We start from the raw sequence: 17,940 nt of genomic DNA, 5'->3' as shown, positions 1-17,940 counted from the left end.
CATCTGCCCCCTGCGGTCAACCCCTCGCCTTCCCCAGCCCCTCACAGCACTGCTCTAGTTTCTGGCCCTGTAATTCTCCCTTTTCTAAAATGCCATGTAAATGGAAGCAGACAGCTGGTAGCCTTCTGAGTCTGGCTTTTTCTTACTCAGCACATCTTTGAGGTTCATTTGCATGCCATTGCCTCAGTGGTTGAGCACCTATGAACCATGACCAGGTTTTGGGCTCGGTCCCCAGTAGGGGGCGTGCGGGAGGCAACCAATCAATGATTCTCTCTCATCATTGATGTTTCTATCTCTCTCTCCCTCTCCCTTCCTCTCTGAAAGCAATAAAGATATTTAAAAAAAAAAAATACTGTACTTTTTTATTTTGTAAACCAGAGGCCCGATGCACGAAATTCGTGCAAGAGTAGGCCTTCCTTCCCCCGGCTGCCGGCACCAGCTTCCCTCTGGCTCTGGCTTTGTCCGGAATGATGTCCAGTCTAATTAACATATTACCCTTTTATTAGTGTAGTTTATTATAGATTTTCATACAGTAAAATTGACTACTTTTGCTCTACAGCCCATGAGTTTTAACACAGGTGCAGATTTCACCACAAGCAGGATCCGGACAGTTCTATTCCCCAAAAGTTCCCTCCTGCCCCGCTGCAGTCAACCCCTCGCCTTCCCCAGCCCCTCACAGCACTGCTCTAGTTTCTGGCCCTGTAATTCTCCCTTTTCTAAAATGCCATGTAAATGGAAGCAGACAGCTGGTAGCCTTCTGAGCCTGGCTTTTTCTTACTCAGCACAACATCTTTGAGGTTCATTTGCATGCCATTGCCTGTGTCCATAGTTCATCTCTCTTTTTTATATATAAATCTTTATTGTTGAAAGTATTACATGTGTCCCTTTTCCCCCCCATTGCCATCTCCTCCCCCGCCCCCAAGCTTCACCACCCTATTGTGTGTGTCTATGGGTTATGCATATACGCATATGAGTTCACTGGTTGATCTCTTCCCCCCTCCACCCACCCCTGCCTTCGCTCTGAGGTTTGACAGTCTGTTGGATGTTTCTAGTTCACCTCTTGTTATCGCTAGTTTTCCACTGTGTGGGTGCATCATAGTCTGCTTACCCATTCCCCGTTGAAGACACGGGGTTGTTTCCAGTGAGGGACAACTATAACTAGAGCTGCTCTACACACCCGCGAACAGGATTTTGTGTGAGCATGAGTTTTCATTTCTCCGGAGGAAATAGTTAAGAGCGGAATTGCAGGATCATATAGTAAATGCTGTTTAACTTCAGGAGAAATTGCCAAACTGCTTCCCAGAATGGCTGTGCCATTTTACATTTCCACCAGTAGTGTGTGGGAGTCCCAGTTCCTCCACATCCTCCCCACACTTTGTATTGTCCACTTTCCAATCTTAGTCATTCTAATAGGTATAGGGTGGCATCTCATGGTTTTAATCTGCTTCTCCCTAATGGCAATTAACATGCATTTTTTTCTTGTTTTGCCATCCACATTTTTTTGATGAGCTGTTTAAATATTTTGCCATTGGGGGTATTATTTGCTTTCTTATTATTAAATTCATATATATTTCTTGTTATTAAATATATATGTGTATATATATCTATATATATCTATATATCTATATATCTATATAGATACATTTTACATAGATACAAGTTCTTTGTCAGCTATGTGATTTGAAAATATATTTTCCAAGTCTGTACTTTGTCTTTTCATTTTCTTAAAGTTATATTTCACAGAGCCCAAGTTCTTAATTTTGGTTAAGTCCAATTTATCAAATTTCCTTCTCTGGATCATGCTTTTGGTATTATATCTGAGAACTCTTTCCCTAACCCAGGGTCACAAGGATGTTTCCCTATGTTTTCTTCTTTGAGTTTATGGTTTTACATTGGTTTTGTTTGGCTGTTTGTTTATTTTGTTTGATTTACATTTTAACAATCATATCTATGATACATTCAGAGTTCATTTTGGTTTCAAGTGTGGGTTTGAAGTTGAGATATTTTTATCTTTTTCTTTTGGTATATCGATGATGAGTTGTTCCATACCATTTGTTGAAAAGATGATTCTTTCTCCACTGTATTGTCTTTGCAACTTTGTAAAAAATCAATTGGCCATATCTACATGTGTCTATTTTGGGACACTCTACTCTGTTCCATTGACCTGTGTCTTGGTCTGGGTCCAGTTTTTCACTAAAAACTTTATAGTAATTCTGAAAATGGGGGCGGGGGTGGAATCCTCAAATGATTTTGTGGGGTTTTTCCAAAATTGTTCGGCTATTCCAGTTCTTTACAAATGTTAGAATTTGCTTATCTGTATCTACAAAAATAATACTGCTGGTATTTTTATTGGAATTGCATTAAGTCTATAAACAAATTTGCTGATGTATAAAATTCTGATGAGATAAATCAAAGGGGACCTAAGTAAATGGAGACACACTCATGATTTGGAAAAACCAGGATAGTTAAGATGTCAATTCTTAGATTTAGACCTAAGTATTTCTTTCTTTTCCTTTGGAGCTATTTTAAGTGGCATTGTGTTTTAAATCTTGATTTTCAATTTTTTGCTTTTAGAAAATATAAATATGACTACTGCTGTATGCTGACATTTGTTCTTTCCCCCGCCACAGCTTCCAATATTGTGCTGAATTGTTGACTAGGGGTGGCCTCTTCCTAATGGTTGAGGGGAAGCAGCCAGTCTTTGACTATTAATGTGAGCTGTAGCTGTCCAAAAAGTTCCCTTATATTCCTAATTGGCCAAGTGTTTAAAATCATGAATGAGTGTTAAAAATTGTCAAATGCCTTTACGGCATCAGTTGATAGGATCACACGGGTGTTCTCTTTTAGACTCTAGTGTGGTGGACTATATAGATTGACATCTGAATATTGAGCCGGCCTTGCATCCCTGGGATAAACTCCTTCAGGTTGTTACGCATTATTCTTTTTCTACTTTGATGAGCATTTTTTCATGCGTGTCCGTAAGGGATATTGGTCTTTTTTGGGGTCCTATCTCTGTCTGGTTTGCGTATCAGGACAATGCTGGGCTCATCCAGTGAGGTGCGAAGTGTTCCCTCCTCTTTCATTTTCTGGGCCTGCAGGTTATTTTAAAATGTATTGTTCAATATCCAAGTATTTGGAGGTTTTCTTATTACCTTTATGTTACTGATTTCAAGTTTAATTTCATTGTAATCAGCAAGCCTACTTTGCATAATCTCAATTATTTTAAATTTGTTAAAGTTTGTTTGATGGTCTATGTCCTCGCTGATTTTCTACCTGCTTATTCTATCAATTATGAAGAGAATACTGTGAAAATCAGCCTTTAGTTTGACTAGTTTTACCATCACATATTTTGAATCCCTGTCGGTAGGTGCATACCTACTTAGGATTGTTTTATCGTCTTCATTAATTGACCCTTTCATCATCATGTGATTTCCCTGCTTATTCCTGGTAGTTTTCCTTGCTCTGGAATCTACTTTGTGTCATTTGCATCTTTAACCATTTCAGCTTTCTTTTGACTCGTGTTTGCCAACATATGTTTTCTGTTCTTTTGATCTGAACTTACCTATAACATTTCAAAGTGAATTTATTGTAAACAGCATAGAGTTGGCTCAGGTTTTATCTTTTAATCGATGTTGACAATCTCTGTCTTTTCATTGGTGTTTAGACATTTAATGTAATTATTGGTATTTAGGTGTACCATTTCATTATTATTTTTCTGTGTTTTGTTCCACAGATAGAGGGGGAAAGCAGTAAGGATTCTCCCAGGGCCCTTGGGACACGGTTTCTCTAGTCTTGTGGTCGGCAAACTGCGGCTCGCGAGCCACATGCGGCTCTTTGGCCCCTTGAGTGTGGCTCTTCCTAAGCCTTAGGAGTACCCTAATTAAGTTAATAACAATGTACCTACCTATATAGTTTAAGTTTAAAAAAATTGGCTCTCAAAAGAAATTTCAATCGTTGTACTGTTGACATTTGGCTCTGTTGACTAATGAGTTTGCCGACCACTGGTCTAGTCCATAACGTAGGGACCTGCGAGGCCTCCACAGCCATCACTGCTGCGGCTGCTGCTGGGCAGGACTCCGGGGGGTTATAGCAGGAGGAAAGGCAAAAAGAAAGAAGGAATCCCCCCAATTCTCCAATCCTTAGGGGACCCTTTTCTGTTTGTCGGGCCAGAAAGAGAAAGCTTTTCTTCTAGATCTTTCCGTGTGCCCCCGCCGTGCACCTCTGAGGTTCAGGCTGCCTTTGTGTCCAGGCCAAGTTGTAACGGGAGGGGAGAGCAGAGAGCTCACTGCCGGGCTGTTCTCCCTCCCAGGACCGGCTCCTTCCCCTGCCGCTTGCTGCGTTCACCTTGCGGAATCCTCAGAGCTCTGTTCGCACACAGTGTCCAGAGCTTTCGGCTCACTCAGTGGGGGCACCACAGGGAGGGGGGTGTTCTTGCTCGGAATCCTCAGAGCTCTGTTCGCACACAGTGTCCAGAGTTTTCGGCTCACTCAGTGGGGACACCATGGGGGAGTGTTCTTGCTTCATCTTCACCAGATCTAGAACCTCCGACATCACATTTTGATGTTGAGCTTTTCCTGACTTTTTTAATGCATGTGTGCGGATTTAGAAATATACTTTCAAAAACTGATGTGTTCAAAACGTGTCCATTGTTTCGTTACCGGCTATTTAAAATGAACACTTACAAATCTTTTCAATGCAATAAATATAGACGTACATACTCAGTTTTATGCCCACGTCGTATTCCAGGGCACAGATTATTCTAATTTGCTTAATCGATATCCTCTAGTTGGGCCTTTAAGTTTCTTCTGGTTCTCACTCACCATAAACAATGTTTTCATGCACATTGCTGCACACGCTCCTGATTCCCTTGTCCAATAAGTTCCTTAGTATACATTTCTAAAAATGGAATTTCTTGGACAAAAAGTAAACACATTTTGAAATTTGATACTCATTGCCCACCTACCCTCCAGAAAAGCGATACCAATTTCCTTCTCACCAGCTGGGTATCCTCACCAACAGTTGTTGTTACTGTCTTTTCTAATCTTCGCCAAAGTTATATCACCTTTTAGTATTCATTCCTATGGTTATATCAACAGGCTAAAGTTATTACGAGTCCATTGTCATGTTAATACATTAAATTCAATTAGTTGATATTTAGTTAGAATGTGTACATATATATTTATAAGTGAGCCTAATCTACTTTTCACTGTGGTAAAATATACAGACCATAAAATTTACCATTTGAACCATTCTAAAGTGTACAGTTCGGTGGCATTAAGTACATACCCGATGTTGTGTAATCCACACCACTACCCATTTCTAGAACTTTTTCATCATCCCCGAAAGAAACTCATTCCACACTAACTCCCCATTCCTCCCTCCCCCAAACCCCTAGACACCCCCATTACACTTTCTGTCTCTATAAATTCACCTTTTCTGGGTGCCTCATGAAAGTGCAATCACATAATATTTGTCATTTTGTCTTATTTCAATCGGCATGATGTTTTCGAGGTTGATTTAAATAGTAGCATGTTATCATAGTTTCATTCTTTTTAAAGGCTGAATAGTTTTTCATTGTGTGTATGTATACACCCATTTTGTTTATTCATTCATCTGTTGAGGGGCATTTGTCGTGTTCCCATCTTCGGGCTCTTTTGAATGATGCTGCTGTGAACACTGGTGTCCAGGTTCCGGTTGGAGTCCCCATTTTCAATTCTTTTGGGGATTTACCCAGGAGTGGAATGGCTGGGTCATATGGTGACTCTGTTCAACTCTTTGAGGAGCTGCAGACCGCTGTCCACAGCAGCTGCACATTCTAAATTCCAACCACCAGTGCACCAGGGCTCTGATCTCCCCCACGTCCTCGCCAACACTTGTTACTTCCTATTGCTTTTCTTTTTGAAATAGTTGTCCCGCTGGGTTTGAAGTGCTTCATCTATTTTTAAAACTATCTTTATGAGATTTTGGTGTCCAGGATAAGCTGGCTTTTTCTCAGAGAACCTTTCTTTCGCTGCGTTTGGGGACAGTTTAAATAATGTAGAAAATGACTTTACTTTGCAGCTTTGAGAGAATTTATCACAGGAACCCTCTGAGCCAGACACCAAATTTTAGGAGCTGGTTCCTTGACACCTTTCTCTGTTTCCTCGGTGGTTACTCATATAAGCAGATTTACCAGCTCTCCTAGAGACTTTTGAGTCATTTTTATTTTCCTAGAAAACTATGTATGATGTAGAGGATTCAGATTTTCTTTTCTTTCTTTCTATTTTTTTTTTTTTTTTTTTTTTATTTTTTTGCAAATATATATGTCTAGTGCGGCCGGCATGGTTCAGTGGTTGAGCGTCGACCTATAAACCAGGAGGTCATGGTTCAATTCTCGGTCAGGGCGCATGCCCAGGTTGCAGACTCAATCCCCAGTGTAGGGTGTGCAGCAGGCAGCTGATCAACGATTCTCTCTTATCATTGATGTTTCTTTCTCCCTCTCCCTTCCTCTCTGAAGTCAATGAAAATATATTTTAAAAAACACAAATATATATGCATATTTGTCATTCCTAATATTGTCTCTTTGTTTTCTCTCTCTGTGGCAGTCCCTGCCCTCCAGTGGAGCAGCCTGGGCTCATGAGGGAGGGCATGGGCTCTGAAGCCAGACGCTCCAAGTCCAGTGCTCATTCTGTTACTTACTGGCTGTTTGACCTTGAAGAGCTATTTGAGCTCTCTGTGCTTCAATTTTCCCACTTGTACTTTGGGAGAAAACAGTATCTACAACATAAGGTTAATATTAACATTGAAGAGCTGACCATTTTTAAGTGCTTAGAGGAGCGCCTGCCACAGAGCACGCACCATAGACGTGTTTCTTACATAAACCTAGGCTTCCCTGCTGTGTGCTGGAAGCCCAGGTCCCTGGGAGCCCCTCCGCCCCCCAAGTGCACTTTCTGCACCTTCCTACCCCTTACACTCACTGCCTCTTATTTTGCAGAACCATCTCTGTGCAGAAGAAAACCAAACCACTTTACTTTCCATTCTGCTGCCCGAGACAACCACATCCTCCTCACACACGCGCTCCCATGGAGAGCTCAGGTCAGTATGGTCGGGGAGCGGGGTCTAGTGCGCCTGGTGCATCATGGGAAGGACCCTCTTGCAGGTGAGGCTGCCCAGGGCTGGCAGGACCTCCCCCCAGCTGGCTGTGAGAGCCCAACCCAGCCGCGTGAATGTGAGAACATCCACATTCGAACATCCACACACTGTTATTGGCCTCAACTGTGTATAGGTCGCTGAGCTGGACACTGGGAAGAAGGACAGTAACAGGCAAGAAAGATTTATTACCAAAGCCTTGCATTTATTGAACAAAACCCTTTATAGAGCTTACACTATATCAAGTACTAGTGAAAGCACGACAAATACGAACTCATTTAGTCATTAGAAAGGTAGATATTATTCTTACTCCCATTTTACAGACAGGCAAAGTGAGACACGGGGAGGACGGGCATTGTTCCCACAGTCACACAGATGCTGTGTGGTTAAATCAGGATTGACCCAGTGACCCGGCTCCAGCATCCCGCTCTTAGCGATTTCACTATGGATGGCCTCATGCAAACGTCAGGTATTTCTGTGAGGTAGGAATATCAGTGTGATTTGCCTTATTTTACTGAAAAGGAAACCAAGGCTCAGAGAGGTTAGGTAATTTGCTCAAGGCCACAGAGCTAGTAAAGTGGCAGAGTCAGGATTGGAACCCGGATCTGGCTGATTCCAAAACCTAGATTCTTTTCCTTCTATGAACCTGTGAGAGCAAGGAGAGATGAGCCCTCCCCTAAGGTGTGTGTTGGCCAGTGGTCCCCCAGCAAGTCAGAGCACTACGCAGGCCTCCAGGCGCGGACTCCAGGGCCCTGGAGGATGCCTGTCCTGGGGAAGGTGAGGGGACACCCAGGGCAGGGCAAGCACAGCGACCAGGTTGTTATCATTCCTAAGACACACACACTGGCCACACCCCACTCACCGCCAGGGGGCGGCGCCCAGTCAGAATATCCAGCTGAGCCCTAGGGTTTGGCTCAGTGGACAGAGTGTCAGCCTGCTGGCCAAAGGGTCCCAGGTTCGATTCCAGTCAAGGGTACATGCCTGGGTTGCAGGCTCGATCCCTAGTGTGGGGCATGCAGGAGGCAGCCAATCAATGATTACATCCCATCATGGATGTTTCTGTCTCTCTCTTCCTCTCCCTTCTTCTCTCTGAAATCAATAAAAATATATTTAAAAAATAAAATAAAAGTTCATCAGTAGGCCCCACCCTCAGAGAAGTGATTTGGATTTGGGGTGGGCTATGCATGGGTGTTTTCTTTGAAAGCTTTCCAGGTGATTCTACTGTGCACCCAGGTTGGGGACCAGGAGAAAGCAAACAACCCTAGGAGGGGTGTGGTAAGAGACAAGAGACTTGACTCGTCTGGGATGGAAGGGCAATGGAGAGCTGGCGTAGCCAAGTCCTAGGACAGCTTTGAGTGGTCTCAGATTGAGAACCAGACCTTGAACTATGGGGATCCTACCATGGTCAGGACCCTCTCAGCCTTGCTTCTCCGTCTCTCCCTGTTGCCTCTTTAGTTATAGTAACACCTACCTGGGTCTGAGAGTCTGGTTGGTGGGAAAGTATGTGGTCTCTATTCCACGGGGGTGCAGGCTCCTTGGACAGGCTACCACGGTCCATCGGGAGATAGGGGGTTCCCTTGGGGACATTCCTGTGCTCTGGCAAAGGTGGCACAGGAGAACATGGCAATGGCATTCAAGGGCACAGAGTTTAGTGCCTCGCTGCCCTCATCGGAGATCCTTGCCGCCACCAGTGAGCTATGTCCCAGCTAGCCCAGGTCTCCCTCATTCCCTGGGTCCCCTAAGCCCTGGGCCATGTAACCCTCGGGGAATCCAACCACACTCTTGGGTTGCCACTTTCTTCTTTAACTAAAGGCTGCAGGCTTCCTCCCACGCCTTGAAGACAATCTGATTGATTGTCTCAGCCACGTGGCCAGGGTCTCCAACTCCTGGGCTCGGGGAGGATGTAGATGAGTGAAAGGAGGAGAGCGGGAACTGGGAAGAACCAGAACCTGTGCCTCACCTCACGGGGCAGCTGCCCAGCCCGTGGATGGTCACATGTGAGAGGAATGCCTGCCGGTGCCAGCAGACGCTCAAGAGATGCCCGAGCCCCCGACTGTAATGCAAAGTCTCCCGATTTGTACATGTTGGCGGCTCATTCAATTTTTTTGAGACTCTACAGCCCAAACAAAACACGTCTGCAGCCAGATGCGGACCGAAGCCTAAGAGTGTGTTCTGGCCGCCCAGACTTTTGAAAACAAAGTTTATTTGGGGCTGTCTCCCGGGGCTACTGGCAACTTCTCTATTTTTCTCTGAAAATGAAAACGTAACTCCCTTTGCAAAGCAGGGGAACTAAAGCTCCAAAGATGAAGGCTCCTCTGCCCTCTAGTGAGGGGGCCAGGAGGATGTCACCGATCAGCTGTAAGTCTGTGTGTGCAGGGGGGTGGTGAGGGAGGGGGAGGAAGGAAGGAAGGAAGGCAGGAAGGAAGGAAGGAAGGGGAGGAGACTTAACATTGATTATTTTTTTATAACTCACCCTGCAACCAATCTTCATGCAAGGTGGAGAAAGGTAGATGAAAGGGCAGCTGTGGCCAGCCTCGCGCCAGGCTAAATTACTTCCTGGCCAGTGGCCGGGTGGGCAAACATGGGCTGGAACAGCTCGCTGCCCGCCCTCAGCCTGAAGCAGGCTTCGAATTGGGCCTTGGTGTGATCTGGGGGACACGTGAGAGGTTTCAGAGTGGCCAGTGGCCCCGGCAGACTTTGCACAAGCCCGTGCCAGAGCCACACCTGGGGGAGCCAGTCTGTGAGCCCAGGGCAGGGGGTGCCTTGGCCTAAACACACTTTGATGCCTGGACGGCCACCTGCTGATTTTTAAAACTTGCCATCTCCATCCCATCTGCTTCCGAAGCAGCCGAGGCAACTCCTAGACCTGTAAAGTAGGACATAAAGCAGAAACACCAAAGAGGAACAGAGCAGAGTCCCCATTGCTGGAGATGAGCTGATGTTTGAGGCTGGGCCGCAGGTTGGCTGTCCGTTTCCTGACGGCTGAGGCGAAAGGGGAACCCCTGAGGCATGGGGCTTGTATTGTCTGACAGCCAGAGAGAGCACGCTTGCCTGCAAAGACAAACTCCCGGCTGGCATGCATCATAAAGGGGGATTTATGCACCCTTCCTGTGCTAGTCGGATCCTCCAAGAAGCAGATACCAAGACAGGAGTAGCTACGCAAGGGTTTATGCGGGGAAACACCTGTGGGCAGAACATGGCGAGGGAGCTGGGCACGGCTGAGGAGCAAGGTGTCAGGGATGATGCAAATCTGACACTGGATGAAGGAGAAAGGACGGAGGGGGGTGGGTGGGGGAATGTCTCAGACGGACAGGTCATGGAGGAAGGCTCCGCAGGGCGGCTGGAGAGTCCCTGAGCCAAAGTCAGCCACCTGGGAAGGCTTGCATCTCCAGGACCAGCCCGCCTTGGCATCCCTGCTGCCCTCAGCGTGGGCCGGGTGGCACGGCCTCGGCACAAAGCCACGGAGTTCCCAGCCCAGCCACACAGAGCTCCCCGCCCTGGTCAGGGGAACGTCTCATAGTGGGACCCGCAAAGCGCATGCTCACGGCTACCACGCTCCCCAAACGTCAGTTACTTATTTTTGTGCCGCCTTCACGGTTTTGCCATGTCAACGTACCACTATGAAAGGAAAAACTATTCTGGCACTTGTTAAAGCAGGAACACTTTATGCCAGACCACTGCAATAGGAGAGCGACATTGGCTCAACTCTGAATAAGGCAGAGCTAGCTGGGCATTTACAGCCCACGCACAAGGGGCGGCCAGGGGACAGAAAATTACTAAGAAGAGACCTCAGGGCTGGGGGGATTCTTATTCAACTGACCTGACAGGATTCTCGCGAGAGGCAGGTCAAGGACTTATACATCAGACATGGGGATGGCGAACTTGATCAGATATCAAGTGGGGGATCCTCTATACACTGACAGCAGGATTCGTGCTGACACTGCGAGGCAGGCCAAGGGCAGGACAGGGGCCGGGGCCAGGACCAGAGGAGAAGAGGGTTCAGAAGAGCCTGGGTGACGTTTGGTCAGGGAGAGAGTCTTTGCCTCTTCCTGGTATTGTCCGATACGTTTCTTTAAACTGACTTTCATTTTGGCTTCATGCATTTGTTGAGGAACTGGTTATCTATTTTTCCACGACGCATTAAAACGAGTGCATCGTTATCAGATATGAGGCTCATTTGTGCACCATCTTACATGTCTTGTGTGCCACCGGTGGGACACACGCCACATGCTTGGAAATGCTGGTTTTACGGGAATCACAGACATGCTGTGTGAGAGGCTGTATCCCTGCCCGGCCCGGATGCTGCCTGCCAGCTCCAGTGGATACTTTCGGGCACCTCCTGAGGCTGGGAGAAGGGGCTACGGACATTCTCATGGGAGAGTGGGCGTGGGGCGAGGGTAGGACCAGGGGCTGAGCTCCAAAGCTCCTGGCCTCTAAGCTCCCCCCTCTCCGCCCCCAGATGTGGAGCTGGACCTGCAGCGGAGCGTGCAGGCTGTGCTCCGGGAGCTCAGCGCCCAGGCCCCCGCACTGCGGAGCAACCGAGGTAGGAGCCAGCGGGTCCCCCCCACCTTCCCCACCTTCCACCCCCACCTTCTCAACAAAGTATGCGGCGCCTGCAGCTCACAGGGAGGGGCTTCCAGCAGAACCCTCATCCTGCTGGGGATCCCCGGGGCCTGAAGAACCCAGAAGCCTTCCCAGCCCCCTGCTCACCCTGCCAGCGGCTGTGGCAGAGCGCCCCTGGGCCTGCAGCCTCTTCCCTAATCACTCGCCCCAACTCCCCTTCCCATGAACCCCCGGGCCCTCCAGGCCCACGTGACTTCCAGAAAGTGGTGGAGGCCTGAGCTGTAAAGGCTGCTGCTCCGTCAGCCACGTGCACACGCCCCTCTCCCTGTGTGTGTGTCCCCCCCTCCCCCCGTCTGCACTGGGCATTCTCTGCCCACCGGGGGCAGCAGGTGAGGACTCCCCGCGTGGGAGAAGCCCACCCACGTGTACCTGGAGCCAGTGCCGGCCCAGGTCAGCCCATGGCTGCGCAAAGGCATAGTCTGGGGCTCCGGGACGCGGGGTCCTGCTCTGAGGGGTCTCCTCTGAGAGCTGCCCCCGCGGGGCTGGGCGGCCCCTTCCTCCCGGCCAGGCATGTGGAGGTGGTCCCTGCACAAGAAGGTGGAGCGGGATCCTGGAAAGAGCCCGGCGCTGGTCCGCATTCTGCTCCGAGAACTGGAAAAGGTGGGTCCCAGCCCCGGGGCCAAAGGGGTGAGAGGAGGAGAGGCCCCTCAGCGCTGCGCCCCGGACTGGTCACTGGTGAACCCGCTGCGTTTCCACCACGTGCCTCCCTCCGGTGCTTTCCTGTGAGCAACACTGTCTTTCAGTGACGCCCACTGTTCACATGAGTTGGCATATTTCTAAAAGAAACCATAACGCGAGCACCAATGGACAATCACATCACTTGGCAGAGAGAAAGCACCGAAACATTAATGCACAGCTACTAGAATGCCCACAGTTACCGCACCGCTCCCAGCTCCCGCACATGCTCCCAGCTCCCCGCACATGCTCCCAGCTCCCTGCACCCCCCCAGCTCCCCGCACACCGCTCCCAGTTCCCTACACACGGCTCCCAGCTCCCTGCACACCCCTCCCAGCTCCCCGCACACTCCCAGCTCCCCGCACACCCCCAGCTCCCCGCACACCGCTCCCAGCTCCCCGCACATGTTCACCACACACCACCAGGGCTGCACTCAAGGGGCTGGGACCGCCACCCCTGTGCTCTCCCCACCCGCCTCCACAGGGCAGACTGTGGCCCTTTTCCACCACGTCCCTGCCCATCCCTAACCCCCTTCCACGGCCTCCTGCTAGGGCGTGAGCCCCTCAGTCCCAGCCCAATGCGTGTTTTGCAGGCAGAACTCGAGGACACCCGGCGCGTCATCATCCCTTTGCTACACACGCTAATGTACGTGCTCACCAAGGTGAGCCGCGCTGAGGGTCGGGGAAGGGGGGGCCCATGACGAGGGGCGGGGCTGGACAGTCCTCTCCCCCTGACTGGGCGATCCGGGAAGAACTCTTGGGTTGCCTGCCTGGATCGGCTTCTTTTCTTTCTTTTTCTTTTCTTTCTTTTTTTTTTTTTTAATATATTTTTATTGATCAGTACCATGATTTTTTTTTTTAATAAATTTTTATTGATTTCAGTGAGGAAGGGAGAGGGAAAGTGAGAGAGAAACATCAATGATGAGAGAGAATCATTGATCGGCTGCCTCCTGCACGCCCCCTACTGGGGATCGAGCCACAACCCAGGCTTGTGCTCTTGACCAGGGATCAAACCTGGGACCCTTCAGTCCGCAGGCCTAAGCTCTGGCCACTGAGCCAAACCAGCCAGGGCCGGATCGGCTTGCTTCCACTGGCTGTGCCCTCTCCCTAGCAGTCCGCCATGAAACCTGGAGGCCGTGCGGCGTGGGGAACCCACTGAGCAGAGGATTAGGAGGGAGAGGACTTACTGGGGGGAAGGACAGATGGCTTTCCCTCCTGGGGAGCTGAGTGGAGTGTCAAATAGCCTGTCCCCCAGGCGCTGGGAGAAGAGATTGAAGGTGTAGATTTGGGAGAGAAGTGGGAGCCCAGGTCCTGCTTCAGGCCCACCTTCCTCCTCTCCCACCCACCCAGGACCCTTCCTGACTTCGGGCTCCGGGCACCCACCCCCTCACTCTGTCCCAGGCCACAGGCATCTCGCAGGAGCTCTACCGGAGGACCTACGCCCTCTGCATGCGGCTACTGACCCTGCCCGCCCCCTACTGCACGGTGGCCCTGGACTGCGCCATCAGACTGAAAACCGAGACCGCGGCCCCAGGTAAGAGCTGCCCCAGGGAGGAGCTGCCCCAGGTAAGAGCTGGCCCAGGTGGGAGCGGCCCCAGGTGGGAGCTGCCCCAGGGAGGAGCTGCCCCAGGGAGGAGCAGCCCCAGGGAGGAGCTGCCCCAGGGAGGAGCAGCCCCAGGGAGGAGCTGCCCCAGGGAGGAGCAGCCCCAGGGAGGAGCTGCCCCAGGGAGGAGCAGCCCCAGGGAGGAGCTGCCCCAGGGAGGAGCAGCCCCAGGGAGGAGCTGCCCCAGGGAGGAGCAGCCCCAGGGAGGAGCTGCCCCAGGGAGGAGCAGCCCCAGGGAGGAGCTGCCCCAGGGAGGAGCAGCCCCAGGGAGGAGCTGCCCCAGGGAGGAGCAGCCCCAGGGAGGAGCTGCCCCAGGGAGGAGCAGCCCCAGGGAGGAGCTGCCCCAGGGAGGAGCAGCCCCAGGGAGGAGCTGCCCCAGGGAGGAGCAGCCCCAGGGAGGAGCTGCCCCAGGGAGGAGCAGCCCCAGGGAGGAGCTGCCCCAGGGAGGAGCAGCCCCAGGGAGGAGCTGCCCCAGGGAGGAGCAGCCCCAGGGAGGAGCTGCCCCAGGGAGGAGCAGCCCCAGGGAGGAGCTGCCCCAGGGAGGAGCAGCCCCAGGGAGGAGCTGCCCCAGGGAGGAGCAGCCCCAGGGAGGAGCTGCCCCAGGGAGGAGCAGCCCCAGGGAGGAGCTGCCCCAGGGAGGAGCAGCCCCAGGGAGGAGCTGCCCCAGGGAGGAGCAGCCCCAGGGAGGAGCTGCCCCAGGGAGGAGCAGCCCCAGGGAGGAGCTGCCCCAGGGAGGAGCAGCCCCAGGGAGGAGCTGCCCCAGGGAGGAGCAGCCCCAGGGAGGAGCTGCCCCAGGGAGGAGCAGCCCCAGGGAGGAGCTGCCCCAGGGAGGAGCTGCCCCAGGGAGGAGCGGCCCCAGGTGGGAGCTGAGTCTCCCACACTGCAGTCCAGCTCCACCCAAGGCCTCGCGCTGGTCTCAGGATTCTGGGCTCAAAAATCCCAGCACCTGCTGTGGGGAGGGGCCTGGGGTCAGGCCGGGCAGCTTGCTGAAGTGTTCTGCTTGGCAGGGACGCTGTACCAGAGGCTGGTCATTGCCGAGCAGAACTTGAGGAGCGAGCTGTACCCCTACCAGGAGAGGTGAGTGGCTCCCACGGGCGCTGCCCGCCCACCGCCCTCCAGTGTTGGGCCTGTGTGACTGCTCACTGACAGGAGGACAGGGAGGGGGCTGGACGGAGGGGAGCCCAGCAGAGCTCCCGTCCATGACATGTGTCCAGCGGTGGGTGCGTCTCCGGTGCAGGCCCTTCCCTGGAGCTCACTGAGAGTAGGATAGGTCTCCTTCGTGGACAGGACACTGGCCACCCGGGGGCTCTGTTGTTTCACCTCCATCCTTCCCGTGGCCGTGAGGCAGCGTCAACTAGGCTGGCAGCCGAGGCAGCTCCAGAATGCCCAGAGCCGAGGGGCTCAGGCCAGGGTCACAGAGGTCTGCGGGCTGTCGTCAGTGTGCCTGGCCTGTAGCTAAGGTTGAGGAAGTGCCCACTGTTACAGCTGGGGAGAGGGACAGATGGCGCTGGGTGCATAGCTTCCTCCTCTGCAGGGACTTCTGCTGGAAGGCATGGCTTCAGGCTCTGTGTTCAGGGAGGTGCAGGGAGAGGTTGGGAGGCACGGCTGGCTGAGGTGTCTCCTGGTGTGACAGGGAAGATGAGAGCAGATGGGACTGCTCAGAGGGCCAGTTTCAGCAAGAAGGGGTTAGGGTCCCTCCCAGAGGGCCATGTGGTCGATGGGCCATGACGCCAAAGGAGGAAGCAGGTTAGAACCTACCTGGACACCAGACACTGGACCAAGCATGTCAAACTCGCGGCCCACAACGCATATTTTTGCAGCCCAGCCAATATAACAGTATGTAAGAAACGTTTTAATAAAAATTTCACAACTTAATTTTTACAATATCCTGTGATACGTAATTATTAATAACGAACTACGGCATTCGCTAATGACTGATTACTATCATCGTGTTGCATTCATTTCCCTTATGTGCCTTACGTGCAAGCGCACCATTTCTCTCCACTAATACTAGCAGCAAATAATTTAGCCGCCGCCGATGGCCACGTCATTAGTCTTGTACTGGCTTGTTTGGTGTGCACAACAGGAAATATTTCACTTTCGGAGAACAAGAAAAATAGGGGTTTTTTTTGCATTACGCTTATTCATTTGCGCAGTTATTCCGTGTCTGGTAAGTTAAAGTTCAAGAAAAAATATTAATTTTATTAAAATGTTCTATTATTTTATGTTAACGATGACTCATGTATTTCAGCCCTTTGTAGTCAGCATGTCTCTATCAGAATACACCTACGTTTCAATGAAAATTGAAGCTTTTGTTTTTTTGGCGGCCCACATACACTTGAACCTTGTTTATTTGGCCCGTGTTAGCCTTTGAGTTTGACACGCTTGGGCTAGCCGGACCAGCTGCCTCTCTAGAAGGGCTGTGCACGCTCTTCCTTGCCACAGTCCTCACCATTCCTTATTGTTGCCCCCCTCCCCCATAAAGGTTTGCATTTGAGGTTCCTGTTTTGGGAGGAGCTAAATAACTTGGGGGGGGGGGGGGGGCGCAAGACTCTGAGGGTGCCCCTCCCGTGGCTCTGCGCCTAGTAGTCATTCTCATCGGCACACACCCTCCCCGCTGTGCCCTCAGAGTGTTCCTCTTCGTGGATCCCGAGCTGGTGCCTCCCTCCGTGTGCAGCGCCCTGCTGCTGGAGATCCAGGCCGCCCAGACGCAGCAGACGCCGGAGGCCTGCATGCGCCACGTGGTCTCCCACGCCCTGCAGGCGGCTCTGGGCGGGGCCTGCCGGGCAGACGCTCTGCAAAGGAAGCTGCAGGTAACTCCCTGCCCAGCCCTGCTGGGTCCAGCCCTGGGCCCTACATGCCCACACTAAGTGCTTACTCTACTGGCCTGCCCCCTCTCCTATTGCCATATTACCTTTTGTAAGTCAACATGAATACACATGCCCTTAGGAAAGCCTGAGAAATGCAGGTAAGTCACAGGAGAAAATAAAAATCACTCACACCCTCCACCCAGACATAGTAGCAATGAACAGTCTGGTATATTGCCTTAATGACAATGATAATCCTAATAGCTACTGTTTATTGGATGTTTGTTGTGTTCCAGGCACTGTGTTAGCACTTCACATATATCACATCCTAAAATTCTCACCACAACACTGTGAAATGGATGTCATTTTTCAAAACTCAGGGACAGAGAAGATGCTGACCTACTCATGGTCACACATGCAAAGGGACCGAGTCAGAATGTCACCCAGATCTGACTTCAAGCCCACGTTCAGTCGCCTCCCCCACCACTCCTTTCTAGCAAACCGGGAGATCACCCTGTAATGCAGTTTTATTTTTAAAAATATACTTTTATTGATATCTGAGAGGAAGGGCGAGGGAGAGAGAGAGAGAGAAACATCAATGGTGAGAGAGCATCATTGACCGGCTGCCTCCATCATGGGAATCAAGCCAGCCACCCGCCCATGTGCCCTGACCGGGAACGGAACCCGTGACCTCCTGGTTCATAGGTCAACGCTCAACCACTGAGCCAACCTTTTCATGTAGGGTAGCAATATAAAATTTCTTTTTAAAATATTTTTGAACCAAAAAAACTGAGCTGATTTAAATAAAAATAATGAGTACTTAACAGTATAGGTGCTATGTCAAAGCAGTATAAAAACGAGAGAAGTTCAGGAAATATTCAATACATGTATGGACAGGGTGCTGGCGATGCAGCTCTAAATAAAACAGACAAAATCGCGGCCTTCCTGGAGTTCACGTCCTGGTGGGGACAGGATGTCGACACAAGTGTCTAGTGACGCCTCAAGGGGGTGGGTGCCAGCAGCCATCCTGCCCGCTGGGTTCCCCACCCTGCAGGGCACCAGCTGCCTCCCCCCTCCCACCCTCCCCCACCCAGGGTCGCAGGCT

The 17,940-nt window shown here is 50.9% G+C and overlaps 1 protein-coding gene across 1 annotated transcript in view; it reads left to right on the top strand.

Annotated features, from left to right (window-relative positions):
- Nucleotides 1-17,940, top strand: part of PIK3R6 (phosphoinositide-3-kinase, regulatory subunit 6) — a 70,766-nt gene that overhangs the window by 14,851 nt on the left and 37,975 nt on the right. Inside the window, exons 2-9 of the mRNA XM_014549813.1 lie at nucleotides 6,974-7,074; nucleotides 11,588-11,671; nucleotides 12,260-12,351; nucleotides 13,019-13,087; nucleotides 13,827-13,959; nucleotides 15,036-15,105; nucleotides 16,658-16,887; nucleotides 17,930-17,937. Coding sequence (XP_014405299.1) covers nucleotides 7,062-7,074; nucleotides 11,588-11,671; nucleotides 12,260-12,351; nucleotides 13,019-13,087; nucleotides 13,827-13,959; nucleotides 15,036-15,105; nucleotides 16,658-16,887; nucleotides 17,930-17,937 — 699 coding nt within the window. The 5' untranslated portion in view covers nucleotides 6,974-7,061. The remainder of the gene's footprint in view (nucleotides 1-6,973; nucleotides 7,075-11,587; nucleotides 11,672-12,259; nucleotides 12,352-13,018; nucleotides 13,088-13,826; nucleotides 13,960-15,035; nucleotides 15,106-16,657; nucleotides 16,888-17,929; nucleotides 17,938-17,940) is intronic.

Source organism: Myotis brandtii, unplaced genomic scaffold (assembly GCF_000412655.1).
Source record: "Myotis brandtii unplaced genomic scaffold, ASM41265v1 scaffold573, whole genome shotgun sequence".
Lineage (NCBI taxonomy): Eukaryota > Metazoa > Chordata > Mammalia > Chiroptera > Vespertilionidae > Myotis > Myotis brandtii.
Note: the sequence above shows the minus strand (reverse complement) of the source record. Positions and strands in the feature narration are given on the sequence as shown.